The sequence below is a fragment of the Prosopis cineraria genome, unplaced genomic scaffold (genome assembly GCF_029017545.1).
Source record: "Prosopis cineraria cultivar Desert tree isolate PC_DT_omini unplaced genomic scaffold, ASM2901754v1 PC317, whole genome shotgun sequence".
Lineage (NCBI taxonomy): Eukaryota > Viridiplantae > Streptophyta > Magnoliopsida > Fabales > Fabaceae > Prosopis > Prosopis cineraria.
In genome coordinates, this window is record NW_026555644.1 from 29,126 (window position 1) to 53,225 (window position 24,100).

General features: G+C 32.0%; 2 protein-coding genes and 1 pseudogene across 2 annotated transcripts; 1 reads left to right on the plus strand and 2 right to left on the minus strand.

The window, feature by feature from the left end:
• The first annotated feature begins 139 nt into the window (after positions 1 to 139).
• On the plus strand, positions 140 to 3,369 carry LOC129296375 (uncharacterized). Its single transcript, XM_054934977.1, has 5 exons — positions 140 to 865; positions 1,141 to 1,239; positions 2,034 to 2,078; positions 2,552 to 2,689; positions 2,804 to 3,369. Exons 1-5 carry the CDS (start codon positions 449 to 451, stop codon positions 3,143 to 3,145), a joined length of 1,041 nt encoding a protein of 346 aa, XP_054790952.1. The 5' UTR covers positions 140 to 448; the 3' UTR covers positions 3,146 to 3,369.
• Positions 3,370 to 3,412: 43 nt separating this feature from the next.
• On the minus strand, positions 3,413 to 5,365 carry LOC129296376 (protein TIFY 10A-like). Its single transcript, XM_054934978.1, has 5 exons — positions 5,116 to 5,365; positions 4,400 to 4,472; positions 4,030 to 4,298; positions 3,888 to 3,945; positions 3,413 to 3,772 (listed from the first exon to the last, which is right to left on the minus strand). The coding sequence occupies exons 1-5, from the start codon at positions 5,279 to 5,281 to the stop codon at positions 3,676 to 3,678; spliced, it is 663 nt and encodes a 220-aa protein (XP_054790953.1). The 5' UTR covers positions 5,282 to 5,365; the 3' UTR covers positions 3,413 to 3,675.
• A 15,653-nt stretch (positions 5,366 to 21,018) lies between these two features.
• LOC129296378 (light-harvesting complex-like protein 3 isotype 1, chloroplastic) lies at positions 21,019 to 23,815 on the minus strand (annotated as a pseudogene).
• Between the last annotated feature and the right edge of the window lie 285 nt (positions 23,816 to 24,100).

A 24,100-nucleotide genomic window follows, 5' to 3' on the forward strand; every position in this document is an offset into this window, starting at 1 on the left:
AATGTTAATTCAAACCTGCACTTAAGCATCCAGCCCATCCTCGGGCTTCATTAGGCCTTTGAAGAAGCCTAGTGATTTATAATTTTTCCACTTTAAGTGAATAATGAAGGCTACATCGATTTAAGAAACGAGTAGATAAACTTTGGAAGAGGAAAAAGACAAACTTTTTCAGATCATCTGAACAATCATTCATTTTCATTCAACCGCACCCTCGGATTCGGACCGAATTCTCAACTTCTCAACAACCACGCTGCTTTCTACTCTCTATAATATGAACACTATGAATCAGTGATTAGTATACCCACTCTATGTCGCATTCGTTCCATCACTCGCTTTACTAAACCTCTTTTTCCGGTCAACGTTACTCTATGTCCCCGCTCTATTGCTCGATCCTCTGGCTTGATCGTTTTTTTGGGTCTTCATTTTCATCTGCTGCCCTGTTTCTCCAATGGCTCGGAGGCGAAATGAACCGGAGCTCACTCTATCAACTGGTTTGATTCTCCTGATGGTGTGCTTGGTCTCATGCGGCATGGTTTATGCTTTCGTCTCTTCTGTGTTTGCAATCTCCAGCGGCGCCTCTTCTTCAGGTTCACGTTCTGCCTCCATGGCATTGTTGGACCAGGACGGTGCTACTGCTAGGGCGGATCAGGGTTATGGAGGAGATAATGGAGGATGCTGTAGAGGAATTGATAATTTGGAGCTCTGGGGCGCGACTGTGAAGTGGGGTTCTGAGTTTAAATTCAACAGTTCCGAAGGTTGCTGCAACGCTTGTAAATCCATGTGTACTGGCAAAGATGGACCATGTTTGTGCGATACCTGGGTGTTTTGTGGGAAACGTGAGACTTGTGGATCCAAATTTGGTGAGGTAAGTTACTTTCTAATTCTTGCTTGAAGATCTACGTGTGTGTGTGTGTGTATTCATTGACATATTACTCCTTTATCTCTAGATGCTATCTCTTTATATGGTTTCTAAGTATGAATATTGATTCAAACAACCAATGTAAAATAGAGCATTGTTGGTAGTTACAATATGGTAGGAAAGAATTTCATTTAATTTCAGATTTTAGATATTGAGTTTCTTTTGGATCCTCAGTATGATCATGAGCATAGAAGTCACTGCATGTATATTCATTATTTCAGTGTTGGTTGAAGAAACAAATGGACGGCTTAGCCCCTGAACGGCAAGGAGCTAAGGAAACAGTTGGCTGGACTTCTGGTGTCATCTATGGGATGGGAGAGGTACTGAAAGTTTGATATTTTAGAATGAATGTGTTGGAAAGAGCTGTCATCAACAAATGAAACCAAGGCATGCTTTAACATTCTCTCTTCCATAAGCCCTATTAGTATGTCAGTGATATGCTAATTATCTTCAAAATGGATTTTTCTTTTGGTTATTCAAAACTAAGTATTGAGATGGGGTTTCTTGAAGAGAGACGAACAGTTGTTCACTATATCTGGTGCCCCTAACCACCTGCTGGTAATGCTATTGAGCTGAGATGGCATTGCATTCATTTGATGTCATTGGGTAATATTGTCTCTTTGTAAAAAAAAAAAAAAAAAAAAAATCTGATTGTGGAAGTGTAACGGGCTCATCTATAAGGGAGAAACTTGAAATTGGACTTTAGCAATGCAGCCAAAGACCTGCGGTAAGAGCATAAGATACTTTAGTGCTTTATGGCAATTAGAAGGTTCTTTGTTCAGCATAATCTTCGGAGGGGCAAGTCATGGGATGCATGACAATATGTGATTATCTAAGCGACCTATTTTATATTATGTACCAAGGTGTGGTTTGCTTGATGGTATGGGATGGGATGAATATGATATATCCAAGCAGAACACCAACTTTTGTATTTGATGTCTTGTGATTATTGAGTAATCTTGGGCAGATTACACATGTAAAATTGTGTTCTCTCTTTCAATCCTCAGTTATAGCTTACAAGTCCCTGTGTGATGTAATGCAAAGTTTGAACTTTATAATGTTATGAATGTTTAAATTGTTCATTAATATACTTTTTCCAATTATTTATTTGCAGGGTATTATTGGGCTGGAAACTGAGTATGGAACTCTTCATATAAAGGTAAGTAATCATGCTTATGTGTGCGTGTGTGTGTGTGTGTGTGTGTGTATGAAATCAAGCTGGTCTATTTGAAAGTGCGATTGGAACCCTTTTCCCAGTACAGTAAGTTCAGGAGTCAAAATACCAAAAACACCCATGTGGGTGTGATCTTCTTGTAAACTTTGAAAGCATTTCTCTCTTCTCCAGTGTAAAATTGATAGCACAATGCACAAAACACCCTTGGATGAAACATTTCTCTGAATATAATACCTAAGACAGTGGGTTTTTGCTGTGTGTGTGTGTTAGAAGCTGATGCAGTTATTAACCCAATAGATTATTATTTATCATTATGATGTGTTGTGATTGTAGCCAAAAGCCAAAAGCCTCTTGCTTGCAGAAAACCCATCTCCCGACGTGTTATTATCTGTAGATTAGCTTTTTAATGATTCGTTTTGGTGCACATTTACACCAACTTTAAATACTATATGGTGCAGCTTTTCCCCGACTGTGCCCCTCATTCTGTTGCTTACATTCTAGAGCTGTTGGCTTTGCGCCATTGTGCCGGCTGCCACTTTTACCGTGCAGAGAGCCGAGGTGATTCATGGGATTTGGCAGGAAACCATGTAGAAAACGTAAGACTCTGAAATTTCCTGGTCTGATGCTTTCATGGCACATAAAGGCACACGCATTTTCTTTATCAGATTATCCATCCAAATTCTGTAATGGAATAATTCTCTTTATTCCAGGCTGCTTTTGGACCACCTTATGGATTGGTTCAAGGGATACTAGAAGCACAAGGGACCACATTCAAGGAAATCCCTATAGAAGATTGTCCTATTCTTAAGAGAGGTTCAGTTGCTTGGGTTGGTTCTGGCCCCGCATTCTTTATTAGCCTGGCTAATCATGTGGAATGGGGACATGCACACACGGTGTTTGGATCTGTTTTTCCCGAAGACATGCATATTGCCGAGAGAATTGCCACACTTCCTGCCACATCTGATGTTTGGAACAATGTTAATGTTACTGTCTTGGAAAAACCTGTCCCTTTGTTCTTACGAAGAATCGAGAAAAGCCACGGAGAGTTTTAACACTCATGCAGATTTCTGTTGATGCAAATGATGATAACTTTTATGTTTCTAAAAGCATACGTCTACGATCCTGCGATTTTGTTTGAAGCAGACACTTCTGCCATGTATTTATGCTGACATTTGATTCTCTTGTTCATATTGTCTAGCTCAATTTAACTGTGGGCAAGAATTTTTTCTAGTTCATGTTGCTATAGTGGAATAAAAATTCTTGACTTGTTTTGACACGTTGAAGTGAAGAGATTCAGATATTCATTGGTAGAGATTGAATTCATATACCAACATAGAAGCAACTTAACTAAATTTAACTGGCTAGTGCCAAACCCCTAGGGGTTGTAAGTCTTGAATACATGAATGTTCTTAATTGTAACTTCTCTATAGATGCAAGGAATTAGAAGACCAAACATGGAACCTAAGACATTGTCTCTCATTCTTGGTCCTAAAGAACCATGCATAAGAATATTGCCACTAACATCCCAAAAACTAAAAATATTGTCTCTAATCCTGAATACATGGATGTGCTAGTTATAGCTTCAGACTAGTGGTGAATTAGGAGACATGCCAATCCATGGCATGGCTCCAGCTGGCTTCTTGGCATTGTTTGTTTGATATGGAGCTCTGGCAGCGATTCTGGAAATGCAAAAGAAAAATACTTGTCATTTAATGAACAATAATACAATATGCACAGAAATGCAACAAGCAACATTTCTTGATCAAAGTTCTTTATTTGTTTGAGAGAGCCTACCTATCCTTTCTCTTCTCCAAGAACCGATGAAGTGAAGCTTTCCTAGCAATTGGTAGATCTGTATGAAAAGGAAATCGATGATCAGAAACACAATATTGTCCCATTGTCTCAAAAGCATAGAAGTCAAACAAAAGGGAATTACCAGCAATAACAGGTCTGGGTTGTGCTTGAGAGTGCTCTTGACCCAAATTGCCGGCAGCATTAGGATCAGCAGAAATTGTGACCAAATTAGGAGGAAATGAAGGATAAGCATAAGCAGATCTGTTGAGAGTTTGGGAGTTTCCTTTGCCTGCCAGGGCCATGATCTCCTTGGCCTTTTCAGCTGGAAAATCATCAAACACAAGAACTTGTCCACCATAGAAGATTGTCAACTGTGCAGATTTAGGCTCCATACTCACAGGATTCATCACACTGTACATCAGGAAAAGAGCTCATACATCAATATTTAAGATTATTTGGTAACTATAATCTTTGAAACCCTAATCAAAAATTGAGGAAACAAGCGAACGGACCAGGGATTCACAGAAGTCTTGGTCGGAAGAAGGTTCTTAATGGTTGCAGAGTGACAAGATGTCTCAGGAGACCCTGTAAAAATTACTTCAAATTCAGAGAGATCTTCAAAAGCATGCAAGTAGGAATATAATCCATGTCCCCAAATATTCTCCAGTCTACTCACAATATCTCAAACCTTATATTGTTCCCATAAGGAAACTAAGGCCAGGAAAAAAGAAACAGTCGAGCGTTTCCGAAAACGTAAACAGAGTTTTTTATAGGAGAAGATTTTGGAAAGTACATATAATTGTTGGAAAGTATCTCTAAATTCTAAACTCCAAATCTTATAGTAGGAGTAATTTGAACAGTAATCTTTGTCAAATTAGAGAAAATTACAAGGACGCCTGATGCATTCGTTAGATCCATAGTTTCAAGTTAATAGCAACCGAGGTTGGTCCAAAAAAAAAAAAAAGTTTATAACAACCGAGAGGGAAAGCAAAATTAGGAATGGCAGGAAACTTGTCTCCTATTATCCTATTCTAAGATTTACTTTACGTCGACTAAATTTAATGGAGAACGAAGTAAGATGAAAGGAATTATATGTCTATTTTCCGGCAATCCAAACAGAGAACAAGCAACATCCGATATTTGCGAGAAGGAAGAAAACAGCAAGAAAAAAAAGAGAGAGAGACGAAAAAGAGAAAAAACTTGAAATGTCTGGAAAATCAAACAATACCGGTGCCTTCGATGTTGCATGTCATTCCGAGAGTAAGATCTCCGAAGCTGCCTTTCTCCTTGAGGTACTGACTCAACAGGCTACAAGTCTGAGAGAAGGCTGACTGCTCCGACGACTTGGCCAGCTTCAGGTCAGAAACCTCCGAGTTCTCCGACGAGCAGGACATATTTGCCGGCGAACACAACCACAAGGCTCTCTTTCTCTTTCTCTTTCAAACTTGAAATTGGAGAGAATACAGAAAAGGGTAAGATTATATAATTTCTGGAGGAGAAAATAAAAGGAGGAAGAATTAAAGCACGAGGAATACATGGTGGTACTAAATAAAACACTGAAAAGTCTTATTTCGTGGAAGCTGTACCACAAATACAATACAAGTCGTCCAGTGGACTCTCTCATAAAAGACTTTATTATTTGTCTATTAATTTAATTTAACAGCATCAATAATTTAATTCGTGTGGCGGTGGGTGACTAATTCCAACACGTGTTCCTTGCGTTCGGTCGTGCAACTCGCAGCATTAGATGAAAACGGCCAAGCCCCGGCGCGGCCTTTGTCCCCTGCATTTACGGGCATGCCCTTCCTAAAATGCCATTTTTAAAATTATTTTTTGATTTAGTGTCTTACCTGAAAATGACAATTCGTAACTACCACTTAAGGGGTTCTGGTATAAGATAAAAAACAACTTATTAGATTTACTAATTTACTAATGTTTAAATTTTTCCCTAGGAAAGTAAAGGTATTAGTGATCAACATTACACTTTATAATTTATATCATGAAAAATGCAATCATTATTCTCTATAATTTTATTAAATTTTACTTTTAAATTATATAGTTTTTTAGTTCTCAATCCTTATAATTTTAATAATATTATATAATTTTTTTGAAGTCCCCAAAAATTTTAAATTATAAAAATTATAAAGATTGAAAACAAATTACATAAATTAAAAGTAAAACTCAATAAAACTATAAGATCATTGATTATATTTTCCCTTTGTATTATCATAATTCATGGAGCTAACAAAATTAATTCATATGGTTTATGATTTATTATGAATCCTATAACTTGTTATAAATTTGATATTTGATATTATTAATATTGATTATGAGATGATAATACTACAAAAATAATATAAGTTTAAAATTTTATCAAGAATAAATAGTAACTTCGAAAAATATAAGTAATTATTTCAACAAGTATAAAACAATTTTATTTTTCCAAACACAGTTGATTTTTAAATTTTTGTACTATTGAATTTTTAAGAATTTTTATTTACTATTCTTCCGTTATATAGTGTTCGTTGGTTCTTATCTCCACTTGCCAGCAACTTATCATTTTTGTCTCTCGCTTTCTTTGACCCCGTGATGGAAATAAGGCATCTCTTTGCCGCCAAGCAAGATTAACTTAAACAATGTATAGTTAGTTAAGCAAGATTTAACTTCTTCACTTCGTTAGGAATGCCACTTTTTAAAATTTAAAGTTTATTAAGGTTTTTTTTTTAAGATTAAATGATAAATTTGTCCTCAAACTTTTTCTTTAGGGATGCCTAGCACCCTAAATTTTTTTTAGAATATTTTTGCCCTAAACTTTTCAAAAAAAAGAGCATTTTTGTTCCACCGTTAAATACAAAAAATGTTAACTGTTAAACTGAAATTTGACCAATAGTTAAAGGGCATATTTATCCTAAAATTTTTTCTTCAGGGACGCTGGGTATCCTAAATTTTTGTTCGGAGTTCATTTTTCCTGAAACTTTTAAGGAACAATTTTGCCTTCCCTTCTCCTTCATCATCCTTTTCTTCTTCTTTTTCTTCCTCCTCTTCGACCAGCAAGCTCCCGCATTACCATAGATTGTGAAGTTGGAAAAAATGAGTGTCCGAGATTTGCGAGTCTTGCAAGAAGTCTCACATTTGGATCGATACTTTCACCCTTTGATAAATGACTATTAAAGCCGACAACGTCGCTATTATATCCATCAAAGGCAAATTCATCATTCTTAACTTCTCCTAAATTGCTGTCATCCTCCCCTGATTTGCCATGTGCTCCTCAGTAACATCTAAGTTGCTACTATTGCCACTGACACCATGGTCAAGTTTGATGCTGTGAAGCCCTCAAAAGCATCTAAGTCAAGGTTAAAGTCTGCAGAGTCATCATAGTTGAGTGAGCTAGTGAAATTGTCAAATATGGAAGAAGAGAATTTTCACGTGGCAAGTTCATTTGGATTAACTCAATGGATAGTTGATCCTTTTCAGGTATAAGTATGGGTTTGGATGATTTGGAATTGCTTGTTATTGTTCTTACTTGCTTTTCATGGAGTTGTTTTTGCTATTGTTATTGATGCTAAATGAGGTGTTCTTGCTATCTAGGTGAATTTTTTTTTTAAAATTTTGCGTGGCTACAAGTGGCAATTAAAATCAAAGTAATGGTTAATATTGATGGCAAGGCAAAATTACTCTTCTTTTAAAATTTTCAAGGAAAATAAGTTCCAAACAAAAGTTTAGGATACCTAGCATTCTTAAAAAAAAGTTTCAAGGCAAACATGCTATTTAACTCTTAATGAAATTTTAATTTAACAGTTAACATTTTTTATATCTAACAGTGGAGCAAAAATGCTATCTTTTTGAAAAGTTTGGAACAAAAATGCTCTAAAAAAAAGTTTAGAGTGTCAGACGCCCTTGAAAAAAAAGTTCCGGGACAAACTTGACATTTAACCCTTCTTTTTAAAATTGTGATGAACAAGTGTTTATGAATGAATGACAATTGGTTTATTAATTTGAAAATAAAAGTGCACTTTAATCCCTTAATATTAAAGTAAATTTTATTTTAGTCGTATTAATTCTTCAATGTTTAAGATCTAAACAAAAAATTCATAAATTGTATGTTAGTGAAGTTTAAAAATTAAAGGGTAAGTGAACAAATTGACTCTTAAAGTATATGTCTAGATGTGTCTAAAATTTTAAACTCATCTTTTGTATAATATCTTCTTTCAACTTTTGAAAACAATACAATCTAACCCTTATTGTTAATAAAAAATAACTTTGACAATTAATTGATCAGAAAATGATAAAAATGATACAAAATTTTATTTGTCTTTTTCTGTATATTTTTTGAGTTATTATCTATACTTTTGGAACATTTTTTGTAATTTTAAAATTTTTTGTACTTTTAGATGTCATTTTTCAATCAATTAATAATCAAAATTAACTTTTATTAGTTGCAACAATCAAATTGCACTATTTTTAAAAGTTGAAAGAAAATATTACATAAAAGATGAGTTTAGAGTCCTAAACGCTTCTAGACCAATAGGTTAGAAGCTTATTTTTTTCATTTACCCAAAATTAAAATAAAACATGTGTCAAAGTTGAAGAATCCAATGTACACTTTTTTGAATTGCATAAATGTGTTTTCTTGTTAAAGATAATTTTATTCAAAATATGATTAGATAATAAAAATACTAATTATTAAAATGAAAAATATTTTTACCAACTAATTTGATTTTAAAATATTTTAATTAGGTTAATTTTAGCATGATTTTTCCCATTTTCTTTCTTTTATAAAAATAATGACATACAACATGATATATTTTAACACAAGATTATATTTGTTTTTTTTTCCCTCACTCTCCATTTTCTCATATTTTTCTTAACATAAATAACCATTTTTTTTAGTTTTCTTTGATTTTCATTTTCTTTTTTTTATTTTTTTGCTGTCAACCTTTTTTCCCCATCCGAATAGATGGCAGATATGAGTGATCACTTCTCTTAAGGAAAACCAAATTGAGAGAATCTTATATAAACTTTACACAAAAAATTAATTATTATGAATTTTATTAACAACTAAGTAATTCTTAATAAATTTTTTAATAATTAATTTTTTTATGTAAGATTTTAACATAATTTTTTTAATTAAATTTACATTTTTATCTAATTAAAGTGGTCCCCTCCGAGTGGGAGAGGACAAAATTTCGAAAAAGTAGGAATTACCCCCCCAAAAGAAATGTCAGAGCGAGGAGAAGCGTACGGAAAAAGAAAATATCAACGAAAAATTACTATTTGTGAGCATAAAAAACATGTTTTATTTGAGATAGGCACCTCCATTGTCATGTTAATTATTACTCCTCATCCTTTAGTTCTTATCATGAAAGCACGCCACCCACTTTACATAAATTAAAGATATGTATTAGTTAAAATTACTTAAACGTTAAAAATTGTATAAATTCCTAAAATTTCATACAATCAAGTGTAAAAATTCTGAGTGAAAGAGATAGGTACATTTTTTTTAAGATAAATCATAAATGTTTCATTCATCAAACGAAATTAATGTCCCTGAAAAGGGGTCCTCTTAATAGAATTGGAGATAGTTTTTTTTTTTTGAATATCCCTTGTATTTAATTAGCTCCTTGTACTATTTAAGTGTACAGTGAAGATTTAAACAATACTCCAATTTGTATGTCCTCTAGCATTCAAATTGATGACATGCCTCTAGCAAACAGACTTTGTTTTTAATAAAATTGTTACTTCCATTAAAAATCACCAAAAAAAAAAAATCAATGTCTATCTTCTGTGAGGGAGACTATGTTATACTCCCTCCAGTCAAAAATATAATTATTTTTTTAGCTAATTTTAATTTAAACTATAAATAATTTAGTACATGTAAAAAATAATTTTATCATTTTATCTCTTATATTTATTAACTTAAATATTTGTGTAAATGTATCTCTTACTCGTCATGAAATACTTTAGTAATTTAACTTAGGAGAAAAAAGAAAAAATAATATATATTTTTATGGAAATAAAAACTTTATTGATATGTGAATTTTTCTTAAAAATTGTTTATATTTGAATCGGAGAGAGTGTATTCCTTTATGTCCTAGCTAAGATGGTAAAAATAAGATAAACTAAACCCGAGATATAAAATATCAAAATTTAAAAATTACAAAAAAAAAGTTAAATGAGTTAATTGTAAATAATACATGAGACACGGCACACACATAATTAAATAGAGAGGAAATGAGTAAATCATTTCTTGAACTTTAAACACATTTAATACTATCAACTTTAAACTCGTCTATTATATAAATTATTCTATTAACTTTTAAAAATGATATAATTTGACCTTTATTAATAACAAAAATTAATTTTAAATATTAGTTGACTAAAAAATAACAGAAAAGGGCATCAATAATTACAAAAAATAACTAAAAAAATTTAATACATGATTGAAAAGTTACAAAGAAGAACCCAACAAATTAAAGAAAATGATCAAATTTTTTTTGGTCTTTTTCTATAATTTTTGAAATCCCTTTCTATTATTTTCTAGTTAACAAACTGTCAAAATTAATTTTTGTTAATGATAGGAGCTAGATTGCACTATTTTTAAAAATTAAAAAAATAATTTGCACAATAAATAAGTTCAAAATTTATGTTATCACTAGACTTAAACTTAAAGTTCTGGGAGTAATTTACTCATTTTTTAAATATACTTATAAAAATGTAAAATCACAAGATATTTTCGTTTGCTCACATGTGTGTATTTCATATAATACTGCAATTTTAAAAAAGCATCTCAGATTTTTTTTAACATATTTTCTAAAACTTTAAATTTTTAAAACCTCATACTATCCTCAGAGCCGATAAATGCGCAGGGCTGGCCATATGGGTTAAAGTCCTGAAGCTATTTACCTTGAAATTAGTAATTTCATCAAGCCTGGCCCTTATTTTAAATTGGCCCTTATTTTAAATTGGTAAGTCCTTTTCTATTGTTAACTTTTTTTCAAATTTTAAAAAATTTAATTTTTACATTATAATATTACATATATAATTTTTTAAAATAAAAATTATAATATTCAAAAATTAAAAATAAAACATATAAATTATAATTTTAAATTATAAACATATATTCTGAAATATAAATTTAATTTGAAAATTAAAAATATTTTATTTTTCTCAGCTAAAAAATATATTCTCCCCATGCTCTTATTTTAAAATTTAAATTTTATGTTTTATATTATTTTAATAGATCTTAGATTTATTTTATTCAAGATATCTCGGTTTTTCTATTTAGATTTTAGATACTATGAATTTTAGATTTTGAATTTCTTTTAAGACATTTGTGGGTTGGTGTAAAGTATGGTTGCTTTTTTCACGACTGAGGTAGTTCCAAAGCACGATAACAATATGAAAGTTTGGGACTCTTTTCAGGACCCAAAATTACAAGGAAAATTTATTTATATATTAATAATTAAAAAATTAATTAATAATTATATACTGTATAAAATCTCTATGCAATTAGTTCATTGTCATTTAAAATTCAAATGAGTTTAAAATTTAAAATATCAATTTGTGAGGTGTAAAATATGAAAAGGAAGGGAGGTTAAAAAATAAAAAATTATACCCGAGTATGTAATTTTCTCAAAGTGTGAAAACTTATACCTACCCTCGCTTGCATGTGACCCCGCCACGTGCTTGCTGAGTTGCCGTTGCGAGGAGGTCTTTCTTCAAATGAAAGAGAAGTTATTTTAATTTAATAAGAATTTCAGTTCTCAATGTGACTTGAGTCAACGAGTCCTATTATGTTATATTTAATTTCAAATGATTAATTATCACTATATTTGTTGCTTTTCTATTAATATCAGTTAAGTTTCAACATGAATTTCTTATATGATTAGAAATAAAAAACTTATAATATTATATTTCTCTAATTTTATTGATAGGATAGAGAGAAAAAAAATTTAATCCTACTTATAAAATACTTGTTAATTTTCAATACTTCTCTTTACATTTTTACTTTTATTAAATATTTTAAATAAAAATATTAATAATAAAATTTAAGAATATTTAAGATAAATTTAATGAGGTTTAAGATTTTCCTTCATTCTCGTGAAACATGATAAAAGTAACTTATAAATAAAATTAATGTGAGTATAATTTGTATTGTTCGGAAAGGGGGATTCGGATATCTCAACATATAATCACTTGCAAATAAATCCAAGTCAATGATCTACGTTTACATTATCTCAAGAATTTTAAATACACTCGGCACACTTTGAATCTCCATGATCTATCACAAAATTATTATTCATATAACATACTGTGATTGATTAAGTTCTCATAACGTGCATTTGGAAAAATGAGGTAGGACTGAACTTTGATTGAATTCTAATGAATGAGAAAAGCTTTTGTTTTGTATTTGTTTTTAAATTTAGCCTTTGTTTTATATTGGGAGTATAGTCTCATGTTTGATTTTTCAATTTATGTTGACTTATCGTCTTTATATTGGTAAATTGATTATGTAACGTGTTAATTCGTGTATTTATATTTGTAAGTTTTGATGTTAATTTAAGCACATAAGCCTATTTTTGGTGAGTTGGGTCGCTTTTCTAACTCCAAGTTTTGGATTAGATCAGAATAATGGGGGTGAGTAATTTCCAAATTTAGTGGATAAGTTTGGCAACCAAATCCGGTAAAAGAGGAGGCGCTGGTCCCCATAAACACATTGTATTTGGTGGAAATACAACGAAAACGACTTTTTTTTTTTTTCTTTTTTTAAAGCAACTTCAAGGCTTCATGGACAAAGGAGTTTTTTTTTTTTTTTTTTCCGGAGATACAAGAGCAAATGATAGAGTGTTTTCAATTAGATGGGCTGAGATTTAGACTTCAAATAATTTATTTAACTAATGAGAGCTACTGTTAATCACATCAATTTTACCAGATTACAACAAAAATGTTTTTAACTTAACCAACAAATATTGATTTGATTGGTAAGGATTTAGATCATAATTTATTAAGTTGTGGGTCCAAATATTGTTGTTAATATTAGGACTTTGCTGATGAGCGATTTGTAAATGCTCCTATAGATGTGTTCTTTGAACCTCTAGGCATGCATTAGCCTTGATAGGCTATTGAGATCCAATTGATCTAATTTTTTTCTTAAAAAATTGTTTTTAAATTCATGTGATTAATAACAATTTTAAAATTTAAGCCAATAGTTATTGATCAAATATAAATATTATTGTAGTATTATGAATATTTTATCCTTTTCATCACTTTAGGATAATGGGTGCTCGTAGCTGATTACTTTGTGGGTATTTTTGCCCCTCTATTCTTTAATAAATTATTAATTTTTTTAAAATGTCTTGTATTTTAATATGTTAAATCTCTTATAAAAATATTTTATAACTTGAAATGAAAGTCGTGGTAAATAAAAGACTTCCGTTTTAATTTGAAACGAATTTTCATTCAATATATAAGTAAGATGTATAATATGTATATGTGTGTGTGTTTGTTTTACTACTGTTGAAGAAATATTGGAAGGTGGGAGGCCAATCTAGTAGAAGGAGCGCTAGTGGACAGAAACATGATTGTGATTAGAAGTTACAGCGTTTGGTGGAAAAACAACAAAGATGTCCCTCTTCCTTTATCCTGATGTTTGTTGATAGTTGACGTGTTGCCTTCTCAACACTTGCACGCATGCTGTTAAGAGTTGGTTTTCACGTGATTTACACCTTTCATATTTCATATTATATAGTCACCTTGCTTAATAAGACATAGTTTAACTGATTCACAAATTTTTTAAAAAAACTAGTTAATTTTTTTAAAATATATAAGATAATTTAATAAAAATAAGATTTTATTATATGTACCCTTCCAGTGTTACCTTTCATAATGATAATAATAATAATCATTCTTTCTTTCTTTAATCATTAAGGTTATATTAATGAAGAATATTTTTAGAAATTTATATATATTTTTATTTAAAAAATTTGTAAAGTGTATTTAATAAATTTTATTAATATGCATAATTTTATCTAAATATATAAAATTAAGATGGAACGTGGAGGTACTAGTAAGGATGGAATTTGAATTTGAATTGATTGACTCTACGCACCAAGTACTTGCATCATTTGAGCTATTAAAATTTATATCAATTATTTAAAGAAATTCACTCATTTACTAAATTTTAAGTGAAGTATGAATTTAAAATTATTAATTTAAATTTGATAATTTAAATGATACTGTACAGTCGTACTAGATTCAAAAATCAAAATGTTGAAAAATGTTTGGAATTCTGATATTCTCCCCATTCGTTATCTCGAATAAAATAAGCGCCGCTGAGTTGCCAAATAAAATGTTACTATTTTTTAAATAAAAAGTTTATTATTGTTTTTAGAATACCGTTACATCTATGATTTTATTGTGTGATTTATTACTTTCTTGAGAGTTTTGCCCTCTTATTTCAGTTATTTATGAGGTGTTTTTGTTTTCAAATAATTTTAATTTTGATGATGGTGATCTATGATGTCAGCTTCAAAGAATTTCAAATAAATAATGACTCTGGTTTGAGCTTTATTACCCATTGGAGGGGTGCTCAAAGTTTTGAAAGTTCATAAATTATTCCTAATTAATGTGATATCTTTTTTTAATTTTTTTGCATAATAAATTAAGAAGCAATTAGTTGATGAATAAGAAGTCAACAAAAACAAAACAAATAATAAACTTAGAGGAATAACTTTTATATTTTTATCGGATTTTTAATTATTTAAAATTAGTATTAACAGTTTTCCCAATTTAATATTAGGAAAGTTGAGTTTGTAAAAAAAAAAAAAGGAAATTGATGTCAAATTTCTTGTAATTAATAAAACATGTTTTTTTTAACCTCAGAAATATGTTTTAGTTTGAGTCATCAATTAATATAACATGTATTGCTAGTCTTCTTACTGATTTTATAACATTTGATAAAGTTTTATCAACATTTAAAAATGCAATATCAAAATTTTTATTAATAAAACTAATCATATTAGAGCTAAAGGACTAAAAAATCACTTTGTAAAATTAAAAAATTAAAATAAAACTTTGTATAAAGTTAAAGGAGGAAATATATTCTTTTGTGAATAATTTATATTCTTTCCTATTCTTAATATAAGATGAAGTTTAAATTTTTTTATCCTAAATATAAAGACAAGGTTAGAGTTATTATTTTTTTTCTTTCAATTTCACCCCTTATTTATTGTTTGTCATTTGAATTCTTAAATAACAATTTAATATGATTATTAACTATAAAGTTGGGTAAAATTGGAAAGCTATTATTTTTTATTTAGAATTAAAATGCATATTTATCCTAACCAAACTGTTTTGCATAACGAATTGAAAAACAACTGGAGCTCTGCTGTAGTTTTGATGAGTCATGTAAGTTTAGATTTTCTAGTTTTTCTGTAAAAAATGGCTGACTTCGATTCTGTGTCTGATGGAAAACATAATTAAAATTATTTTATAGGATCCAATATTTTATTTTAAATCAGGATATTTTATTTAAATGACGTTATTTATCTTATCTTTCAAATAAATTTATTGGGACTAGGATTTATCCTATTATCCTAACATCTTGTCTATGATTTTTTATTTACATCTGTCATTGATCCAACACCCAAGGCATCCAAACCAACCTTGATGAACATGATAGGACTCTTAAAGATTATGCACTCCATTGATTAGATGAATTTTGTAATCACCTCAGCTGTCAAATTTTTCTGTGCTATTCAATTGCTAGGTAAGTAATGTGGCATAGAGACAACCGTGAAATGATAGAGGAAGAGTGTCAGCTTTGACAAAAGGAAGAGAAGGCATCATACCAGGACTTGTATGAATCAGAAAAGACAGAAGTTTCAGTTTTATAACTACACGATATTGTTGTTGCTATGAAGCCCAATCATAGCTCTAGTATTGTGGACTCATCTTTATCCAATCCTAGCATATGTGGCGTTGTAAAGAATGAATTTTGTGCTCCTAGAGTATATAGCAATACTAATTCATCTCTTGAAAAATCCTCACAACTCAGTTTTCTGGTAATTCATCACCACAATCTATAGTGTTCACTCCAATGAACCCTACAAAATTTCCCTTAGTTCTCTCTTGGCTTCTTGTGACTTCTGAGCAAGGACTCTGTTTCTTGTGTTCTAGAATGTAGTCAATAGAAAGGAATTGCTTAGTAGGAACTAGATTGTCCAATCCTCATCAATGACAAGTGTGCCTTCTAAAGCTATTAATGTTAGCACCTGGTTTCATCACACCCAGGTTCCACCTTGTCCATCTATTCCACTTACTGTGAAAATTGTTGTGATTATGGAAGGGCAAGTTTTTTTCTCATCTGATAATCCTCCTTACTAGTACCTTCTTTGTTGGGAAGGCTTTCTAAACTTGAATGCTATTTGGAACACTGAGAATAGGTTTTCTAGCTAGATTTTCCTTAGTTAATGTCCGTCGCACCACAACTGTTATACTCCTAAATGCTCGGATTGTTTTCTCTTCACTTGATGCCGTCCACCATCATCTTGTTTGCTAGAATGGTTTTAGGCACTACTTGGAGTTTCCCACTCACATCTTGCCTTCTTGTGTCATGTTAATTGTTTTACTCTCTAGAGGAGAGTTCCTTTAATCTGGGGAGAAATGGTGGGGGACATAATTTGTATTTGTGGAAATTGAGAGAAATATATTTCTTATTCATTCTAAAATATGTGTTACAACCAGTATATACACACAACGTTGGGAGACAAAGTAATAAATGTTAATAACTCCTAATAATCAACAATAATCCCTAATAATCAGGCTATAATATTTACAATAAATTCAAATATTCCCACACTCCTCTTCAAGTTGGATTATAGATGTTAATTATATCCAACTTGTTTATGCAATTTTTAAATGTAGGTCTAGGCAACCCTTTAGTTAAGACATTAGTTGCTTTCAACTTTGTAGACAAATATGTTAAGCATAGAATTCCTACTTTTACTTTTTCTCTAATGAAGTATCAATCTATCTCAACATGTTTAGATTTGTCATGTTGTGCTAGATTTAAGGCCATATTTATAGCAGCCTTATTATCATAGTAAAACTTCAATGATGAACTTGCTTCAACTTGTATTTCATTCAAGACTCATTTTAGCCACAATTCCTTCGCTATTCCTTGAGCCTAAACTCTCAATTCAAATTCAATACTACTTCTTGAAACAACTCTTTGCTTTTGGCTTCTCCATGTAACCAAATTTCTCCACACAAATGAACAATAGGTTGAGGTTGACCTTTGATCTTAATAGGTTCCATCCCAACTTGCATCAATGTAAACTTCGATGGATCTTTGCTCAATGTAATCTTTATAGGAATTGCATAACGAATCTACATAGAATAAATATTTATATATTGTTATGAATATTATAAGGATAGTGTATGTCCATCTTTATCACCTCTTCATTTTCATCTTCTCCCATGAAACTCCCACCATCATGAGAGTTGATTGCCCTCCTATAAAACTCTCACTATCATGAGAGTTGATTATCTTTTATTTGCTTTTATCATTTGTGTAACCTTTGATGTGTAAAACTATACTTATAAATAGGGCATGTAATTTGTATTAAAGGATACAATAATTCATAAGAAATTCTCTCATTCTCTTGTCTTTATTTCTTCTCTCAATATCTTTATTTTCTAGTTGTTAATTTTATATCATATATAGAATTTTTAAGTGCCAAGACATTTATTGAAATAAATATTTGAATCATTATGATAAGGTGTTATGTATGGTTTTAAATAATAAGGGCAAACTTTTATAACCTTGATAGCCCCTTTAATTAGTTTATTCTTTTTTCTACCATTGTTAGGTTTTAAATATTTATTTATTAGATAAATTTTTATAATTATGATAACTCTTTAAAATATAGATTAACTCTTTTCTATCAAGCATCTTTTTAAAATAAATTTGATAATTGACTTTAAATCTTTATATCATAATAATTATTTTTATTTACTTAAATCCTTGCATTACTATGGTATTTGATTAAGCTTTTAATTAGTAAAAGTTATGGTGTTACGCTAAAGTTATCAATGTAGACAAAATGCAAGTTTACAGAGTACTCGACATCATCACCAAGAAGATTTCTTTGGCCGAATGAAACGGCATCCCGCATCACCTCCTTGGAGACATCGACCCTGCAAGTTTAGAGTTCTCATCATTGCCGAACAAGGCATTAGTGAAGAGACAAAGGGAAAGTCGGCGACACGCTTGACTTGGGGATGGTGGATGAGCATCGGGTCGGGTTGAGGAAGGCCATTGGCGACAAAAGAGAAAAGGCTCAGGCTAGCGAAAAGGCAAATAGGGAAGATCTTACGGCTTAAAGGAAGCTGGTGGGACCCACGGAGGCTGGACTCCACTTCGGCATTCCAAGCAGCGATGACACCATCGGGATTCTCCATCAACAGCGATGAGAAGTGGTCGAATATTTGGGAGAGACTCTGATGAAATATGTGTTTCATGCTTTCAGCCAATATATGTATGTGATGCAGCTTCTATTGCTTTCTTCTGCTCTCGTTCACACCATCTGCGAAGCTCATTCTATGTAACAGCCTTCATATCCCTCAATCTCCTTCTGAGTTGCCTCTAACCTTTGGATCGTCTTGTGCTACAGCAACAGCTACTTTCATTTAGCCTTGTGCCTTTTTCATTAATTTAGAATAGTAGGCACTTCTCGAGCATATTTTAAAGATAGATGTGCATCTTAATTCATGTTTTCTTTTTTTTTTTCCAATTTCAAGATTATAACTAACATTTTTTTAATATCCATAAATTTTGTTAACTTTGTTTTATTTTAATGGAGTAGTAATCCTTCCTAACCACAATATAAATCATTTTTTAAAAGCTTTACTTGATAAAAAAAATAAAATATTGAATAGGTGTTATATTTTTTTAATTATACTCTTACCTGATTGAATAATCAACGTCAATGTTTTGAATAAGTTAAATATTATATTTATTATATTTAAGAGTATAATTGAAAAGATATAAATTTTTTTAAAAAAATGTAAATTAATTAACAATAAATTATAATGTGATGAGAATATATTAAGGTTTATTTGATTGTTGGGGAAATGTATGTAATTGTCGTAGAGGTTTTTATTGAGAAGGATTGAAAGCTTTAAAAATGGATAACGTTGGCACTGACGTTGGTGGGATGATTGATTGAAGGCCATAGAGCTGTAGAGCCTAATTCAAATGTGGAAAATGCTTGGGAATCTCCTCTTTCACTTTTCTTCTTCTTCTTCTTGTTTTTTTTTTTTATTATTGAAAGTGGTTGATGAAGAATGGTGAATGTGAGCTTTCCTGAGCTGCGTTTGCACTTAAAAAAAAATAAAAAATTCTAAACGATGGATTATTAAATAATCTCTCTCACACACTTCTTTTTCCCCAAAAAGGTATTATTAGACCCGTGTACGGCTTCTCTGTCAAGTTTAGTCCATTTCATCTTTGGACTCGGGTCCAACACCATCATTACATTTTAGTCTAAGGAATGCGTAATGATTGTTTAAGTATGATGAGTTCGAGTCTATATTAATGCGGGAAATAACTTTGGGAGAGCTACCTAATAGGAGATGAATCTGACTCAATTAAATAATCACATTAAAAATAAATGAAAACAGGATTTTGTTGATCTTTTATATTATGTTTAGGTTTTTGTGTATTTGTCTGAAAAAAAACGTCTAGTTGTTTATTCCATAGCCAGATTTTATTTTGGTCCAAACCCAATGGATGCTTCCATGAGAAAGGAGAGTAGATTACAGTGAAAGTGGCAACTGAGATGTGTGAAAAACATGGTGTTAGAACTCAATTTAGGCTGGTGAATTAAATCGATCAACTAATCCTCTAGCCGGTGTCTTCAAGAGTTTTGGACAAGTTGATTAGGTTAAATTTTATGTTTTTCCATCCTTTTGATGAGCATGAAACAACATGATGATTGGAATATATGTATTTTAGATGTAAATGTTTCATTTATTTGTAAATTAATGCTTTTTTATCTAGATACTACTATTTTTAGTGTTATGTATGAATATATTTTTATATATTTTAATTAAATTATATTGTTTTAATCGTAATCATATTGACCCTCCTCTATGAAAAGGATGCCCTAAAAAATGGAGGTACATAAGACTTAAGAGAAAATTGTCATATGCCACCCTATAAAAGGAAGAGACAAGACACTACTCAAAATATCATCCTATCGTGAATGAAAGACACAATACAAACACTTGGGTTTCAAAATTTCAGCCTTCTTTCTGGTTTCTTATATCATTGTCGTCAAGGTCCCCCATAATTCTCTTTGCTCGTTTACATCAGATTTGCAGTTCGACAGCATCCAACGTTCAAGACATATCCATAGCATGTTTAGTATTGTTCTTTTGTAGTATTAATTATATTATATTCATTCCTTGCAGATAAATCTTCAATTTCTCTTCATCTCTATTACTTTCATCTTTCATTTTTTCCCCCCAACTTGAATACTTGCATTTAGAGAAATTGGGACAAAAATCTCAAAACTTACCGTTTAATTAAAAAGTCAGGAATATCACATATATTGAAGATTAGTTGCTCTGGTAATTTAAAAAAAAAAATCACATGTACTTTTATTTTATTCGGAGTGATTTTGCACTAATAAATAAGAGACGATACCAATGAATTGGGTTGGGCACCAACGAAGCCAGAAACATTGATCCTAGAATTTTTAAATAAGAAAATGCTTCAACAACTAACAAACGCTTGGTTCAACTTATAAGAAAGTTGGATCAACTTAATCAGAAATTTTGAGTTTAAATCCTGTAATACAATAGCATTGATGGCAGATCTTCTACTTGAAAGAATCCCTACTCAACTCAATTCAAATTAATCAAAGTTGTCAACTTCAAAAACTGGACGGTTTACTACCAAAAAGAACAGCCCCAACAACACACTGAATTCAGATTCCACTTTGTATCAGCCTTCACGGTTCCCAGCCGTCAGAACGATAAAAAGCAGAGAAACCATGGTGGTTCTATCACCATAGACTATAACAGAGCCAGTCAACAACTTTCAACAAACAACACATTAGATGCGTAAGGCAACAAGACCAAGTTGGCTACGGATTATAGTATAAGATTATATTATATGGCTAAAACATGTTCTGATGTTCTGTCATGGTTTTGCACCAGCAACATAATAATACTGCTATTAAGATACAGTTACAGAATATAGCAATTCCATTACTCTTTTCTGGAGCTGCTTGAGTTCTCATCATCCTTATCTTCCCAGGTTGCTTGCCATTGCTTGTCATAGAATGTGACCTCTTCCAAAAGCTTCTTGATGTTCTCAAGGTCCTCGTTCTTTCTGATCACGAGCACTCCCACCACTGCTATAAACAGAAGAGTTTTGCAGAAGAAGTTGTTCGTTTGATCTACTATGCCTAACCCCGTCAAGCTATCAACCGCATACGCCATAAAAAATCCTATCATTGCAGCTCGGCCTGCAACATGATCACAACAGAATTCAATGTTTATAACATTTTGAAGCAAAACCCTTTCTCTATTTTTTTGCTTTTTTTTTTTGGAAAAATACAACAATAGGGACCTTTGATTGCATTTTGTTTTTAATCCTATAATTTTATTTCACTGTTACCCATCCTTTTAGTTTGATCTGTCTGGAACGTCAGTTTTTATAGTTTTAAAAATGTCCATAAGGACCATGAGCTGACATTGACAAAGTTAATTTTACTGGCATGTGCTTAACTTTGTTAACCCCTTTGCTGATGTGTGCTTAAACTCGCTTTCATCTCTCACATTCTGTTTGAACCAAATATAAAAAAAGCTTTTTATTATTTACCTTTCATTTTTAATTATGCCTAGTCAATTTATTTCCGTTTACATTTTTTTTAACAAAATTATCTCCTCATGGCTTTTATGTGCGTTTTTAAAATCATAGGAACTAACATTATAGACTGATCAAAGTAAAGGGACTGGAAGCAATGAAATAACCCATAGGGGTAAAAAACAAAACCCAATCAAAATACAGGAACATGTAGTTGTGTCGGGGGAGGGGGGGTTTTCCCTCATTTTAGTTTCACTTCAGAAAACAAATAAGAACAAACCGTTAAGCCGTTCAGCTTCTGGAAGATGGAACCTCTTCATCCATGCCCACCAAGGTATAATGGAGGTGTCAAAAACTACAGGATCTTCGTTGCTGGATGATTCTGGGTTAGCCTCAAGCCATTTTCTTCTCCTAGCCTCTGTAAACAAAGAGCAAAGCAAATACTTTAGATTAGGCCGTGTTAAGATATTAAAGGAAAAGGAACATTAACCACAAAATGATAAAAATCTTCATTAATCAACCCAACAAATGACAATGAGAATGACAAATCCTTCCAAGGTGATTTACAATGAAAACAACATAACCCTTTCCTTAAGAGCATCGAACCAAACCCCCAAACCTATGGGGTGAGACAATAAGGGAGCAACACTTCAAAAAATGCCTCACTTCTAATACAACGCGAGATCCCTTATATAGATTTTAGGGTCACCAACTAACTGGGTAATTAACACAAATCACCTTGACCAATCCAGCAAGACGTTCAGAATTTGTCTAAAAAGAAACGAGAAATAATTAATGACACATAAGTCAAGTCCTTGCTCCAAATCTTCTTAATCTGTGAACAAACTTATTCTTATTTACTTAGTGAAAGAGGCTACATCTTGGGACTTTTTTAAAAGGCTTACTTTGTTCTCAGGGGAATTCTTGACACAAGTTATAGCAATCAATCAATCAATTTTCTTCATTAAATATCTCCGAGATTTGAGACTAGAAACAGATACAAATTGGATCATCTAATGTCATGCAATCAAGCATAGAGTGAAATTGTACATGAGATCTGCTTATCTTCTTTATCCTCATTCACTCCTCTCTCTATTTCTCTCTGTTTTTTTAGTGTGTTCAATTTGTAAATTTCTAAATTGATCACAAAATTTTGTAAACTTCTATAGACGGTATCACTACATCTGACTCGCGCACGAGAGAATCACCCAAAAGCCCCAAATCCTTTTCTTCTTCCATTTTCTTCATCATTTTTTCTGGGTTCATAAAGAATGTCTCAGGACCTCGTAATAGGAACGGGCAACAGAGAAAATGGCATCAAATTCATCAACTTGAAGCTTGAGAAGCATATGAATTGGCATATTTGCAAAAGAAGATGAACCTAAAGCATAACCTGAGTTCAGAGATCCCGAGAAAATATATCTACTTTGTCATCCAAGATTCAAGCTAATCAAATGGATAGTTTTTTCAAGTATTATCACTACAAACTTCAAATATGAACAAAACCCCATTGAAACCAAAATGTGTATTCAATCAATTCAAACTAATCATTTAAACAACGTATGTCTAATCAACACACTAAGCACAATAACTTAGCGAGAAAAAGCAAATCTCATAAGCTCACCAGCATCAATAACAGCATCCCAATCAGTACTACCATTTTTCTGAAACTTCTTCAAATCCCATGTCCCATTAACCCACCTGTCATCCTTGAAGTTCAAACTAGCGACCACCTTTGCTTCTTCGGCCACCGCAGCAACGGATCCATTGGTTCCCACAGAGCCCTCAAGGTTCTCAGACGCCGGCGGAGGAGAAGGAGGCTCGGAGGCCGTCTGCTGCGGCGGAGGAGGCGGTTCCACTTGGGTGGCAGCTGAAGTTCCGACCCCATTGTCAGCCGAAGCTTTCAAAGTAGAGAGTAAAAAGAGAGAGTTTTTAGGTTTGAGAGAGGCAGTAAAAGGCTTACGGATAAGATGGGGTTTGGCATATGAGGAAGAAGAAGTGGTGGAAAGATGAGTAGGGGTAGAAAGGAGGCCATTGTTGTGAGCTTCTGCTTGTGATTCCAGAAAGTGGAAAAGCGAGTTTGCGAAATGAGGATGGTGTTGTGGGTAGCTATAGAATCCTATTTCATGATAGGATGCGATGAAAATATTGAAAAAAGTGGAGTGGACAGTGACAGGCTACAATCTCTGCGAGGGAGCTTTGCAACTTTCCTGTATCGTTTTATTGGCTTGAAACGATTTCTCATCCAATCATCCGAAAACAAAAAGAGACACTGGCTACTATTGGCCAGGAAGATCATTGGCGAGTACGCCCATTTTGGAAGGGTATGGAGCAG

What these genes read in the sequence shown, in the direction of transcription:
- LOC129296375 (XM_054934977.1), top strand. Translation starts at nt 449, where the DNA reads ATGGCTCGGAGGCGAAATGAACCGGAGCTCACTCTATCAACTGGTTTG. An exon ending in GTGGATCCAAATTTGGTGAG is followed by an intron (nt 866 to 1,140) that starts GTAAGTTACTTT and finishes TCATTATTTCAG; the next exon opens with TGTTGGTTGAAGAAACAAAT. An exon ending in ATGGAACTCTTCATATAAAG is followed by an intron (nt 2,079 to 2,551) that starts GTAAGTAATCAT and finishes TATATGGTGCAG; the next exon opens with CTTTTCCCCGACTGTGCCCC.
- LOC129296376 (XM_054934978.1), bottom strand. Translation starts at nt 5,281, where the DNA reads ATGTCCTGCTCGTCGGAGAACTCGGAGGTTTCTGACCTGAAGCTGGCC. An exon ending in AAGACTTCTGTGAATCCCTG is followed by an intron (nt 4,299 to 4,399) that starts GTCCGTTCGCTT and finishes CCTGATGTACAG; the next exon opens with TGTGATGAATCCTGTGAGTA. An exon ending in ACCCAGACCTGTTATTGCTG is followed by an intron (nt 3,946 to 4,029) that starts GTAATTCCCTTT and finishes CTTTTCATACAG; the next exon opens with ATCTACCAATTGCTAGGAAA.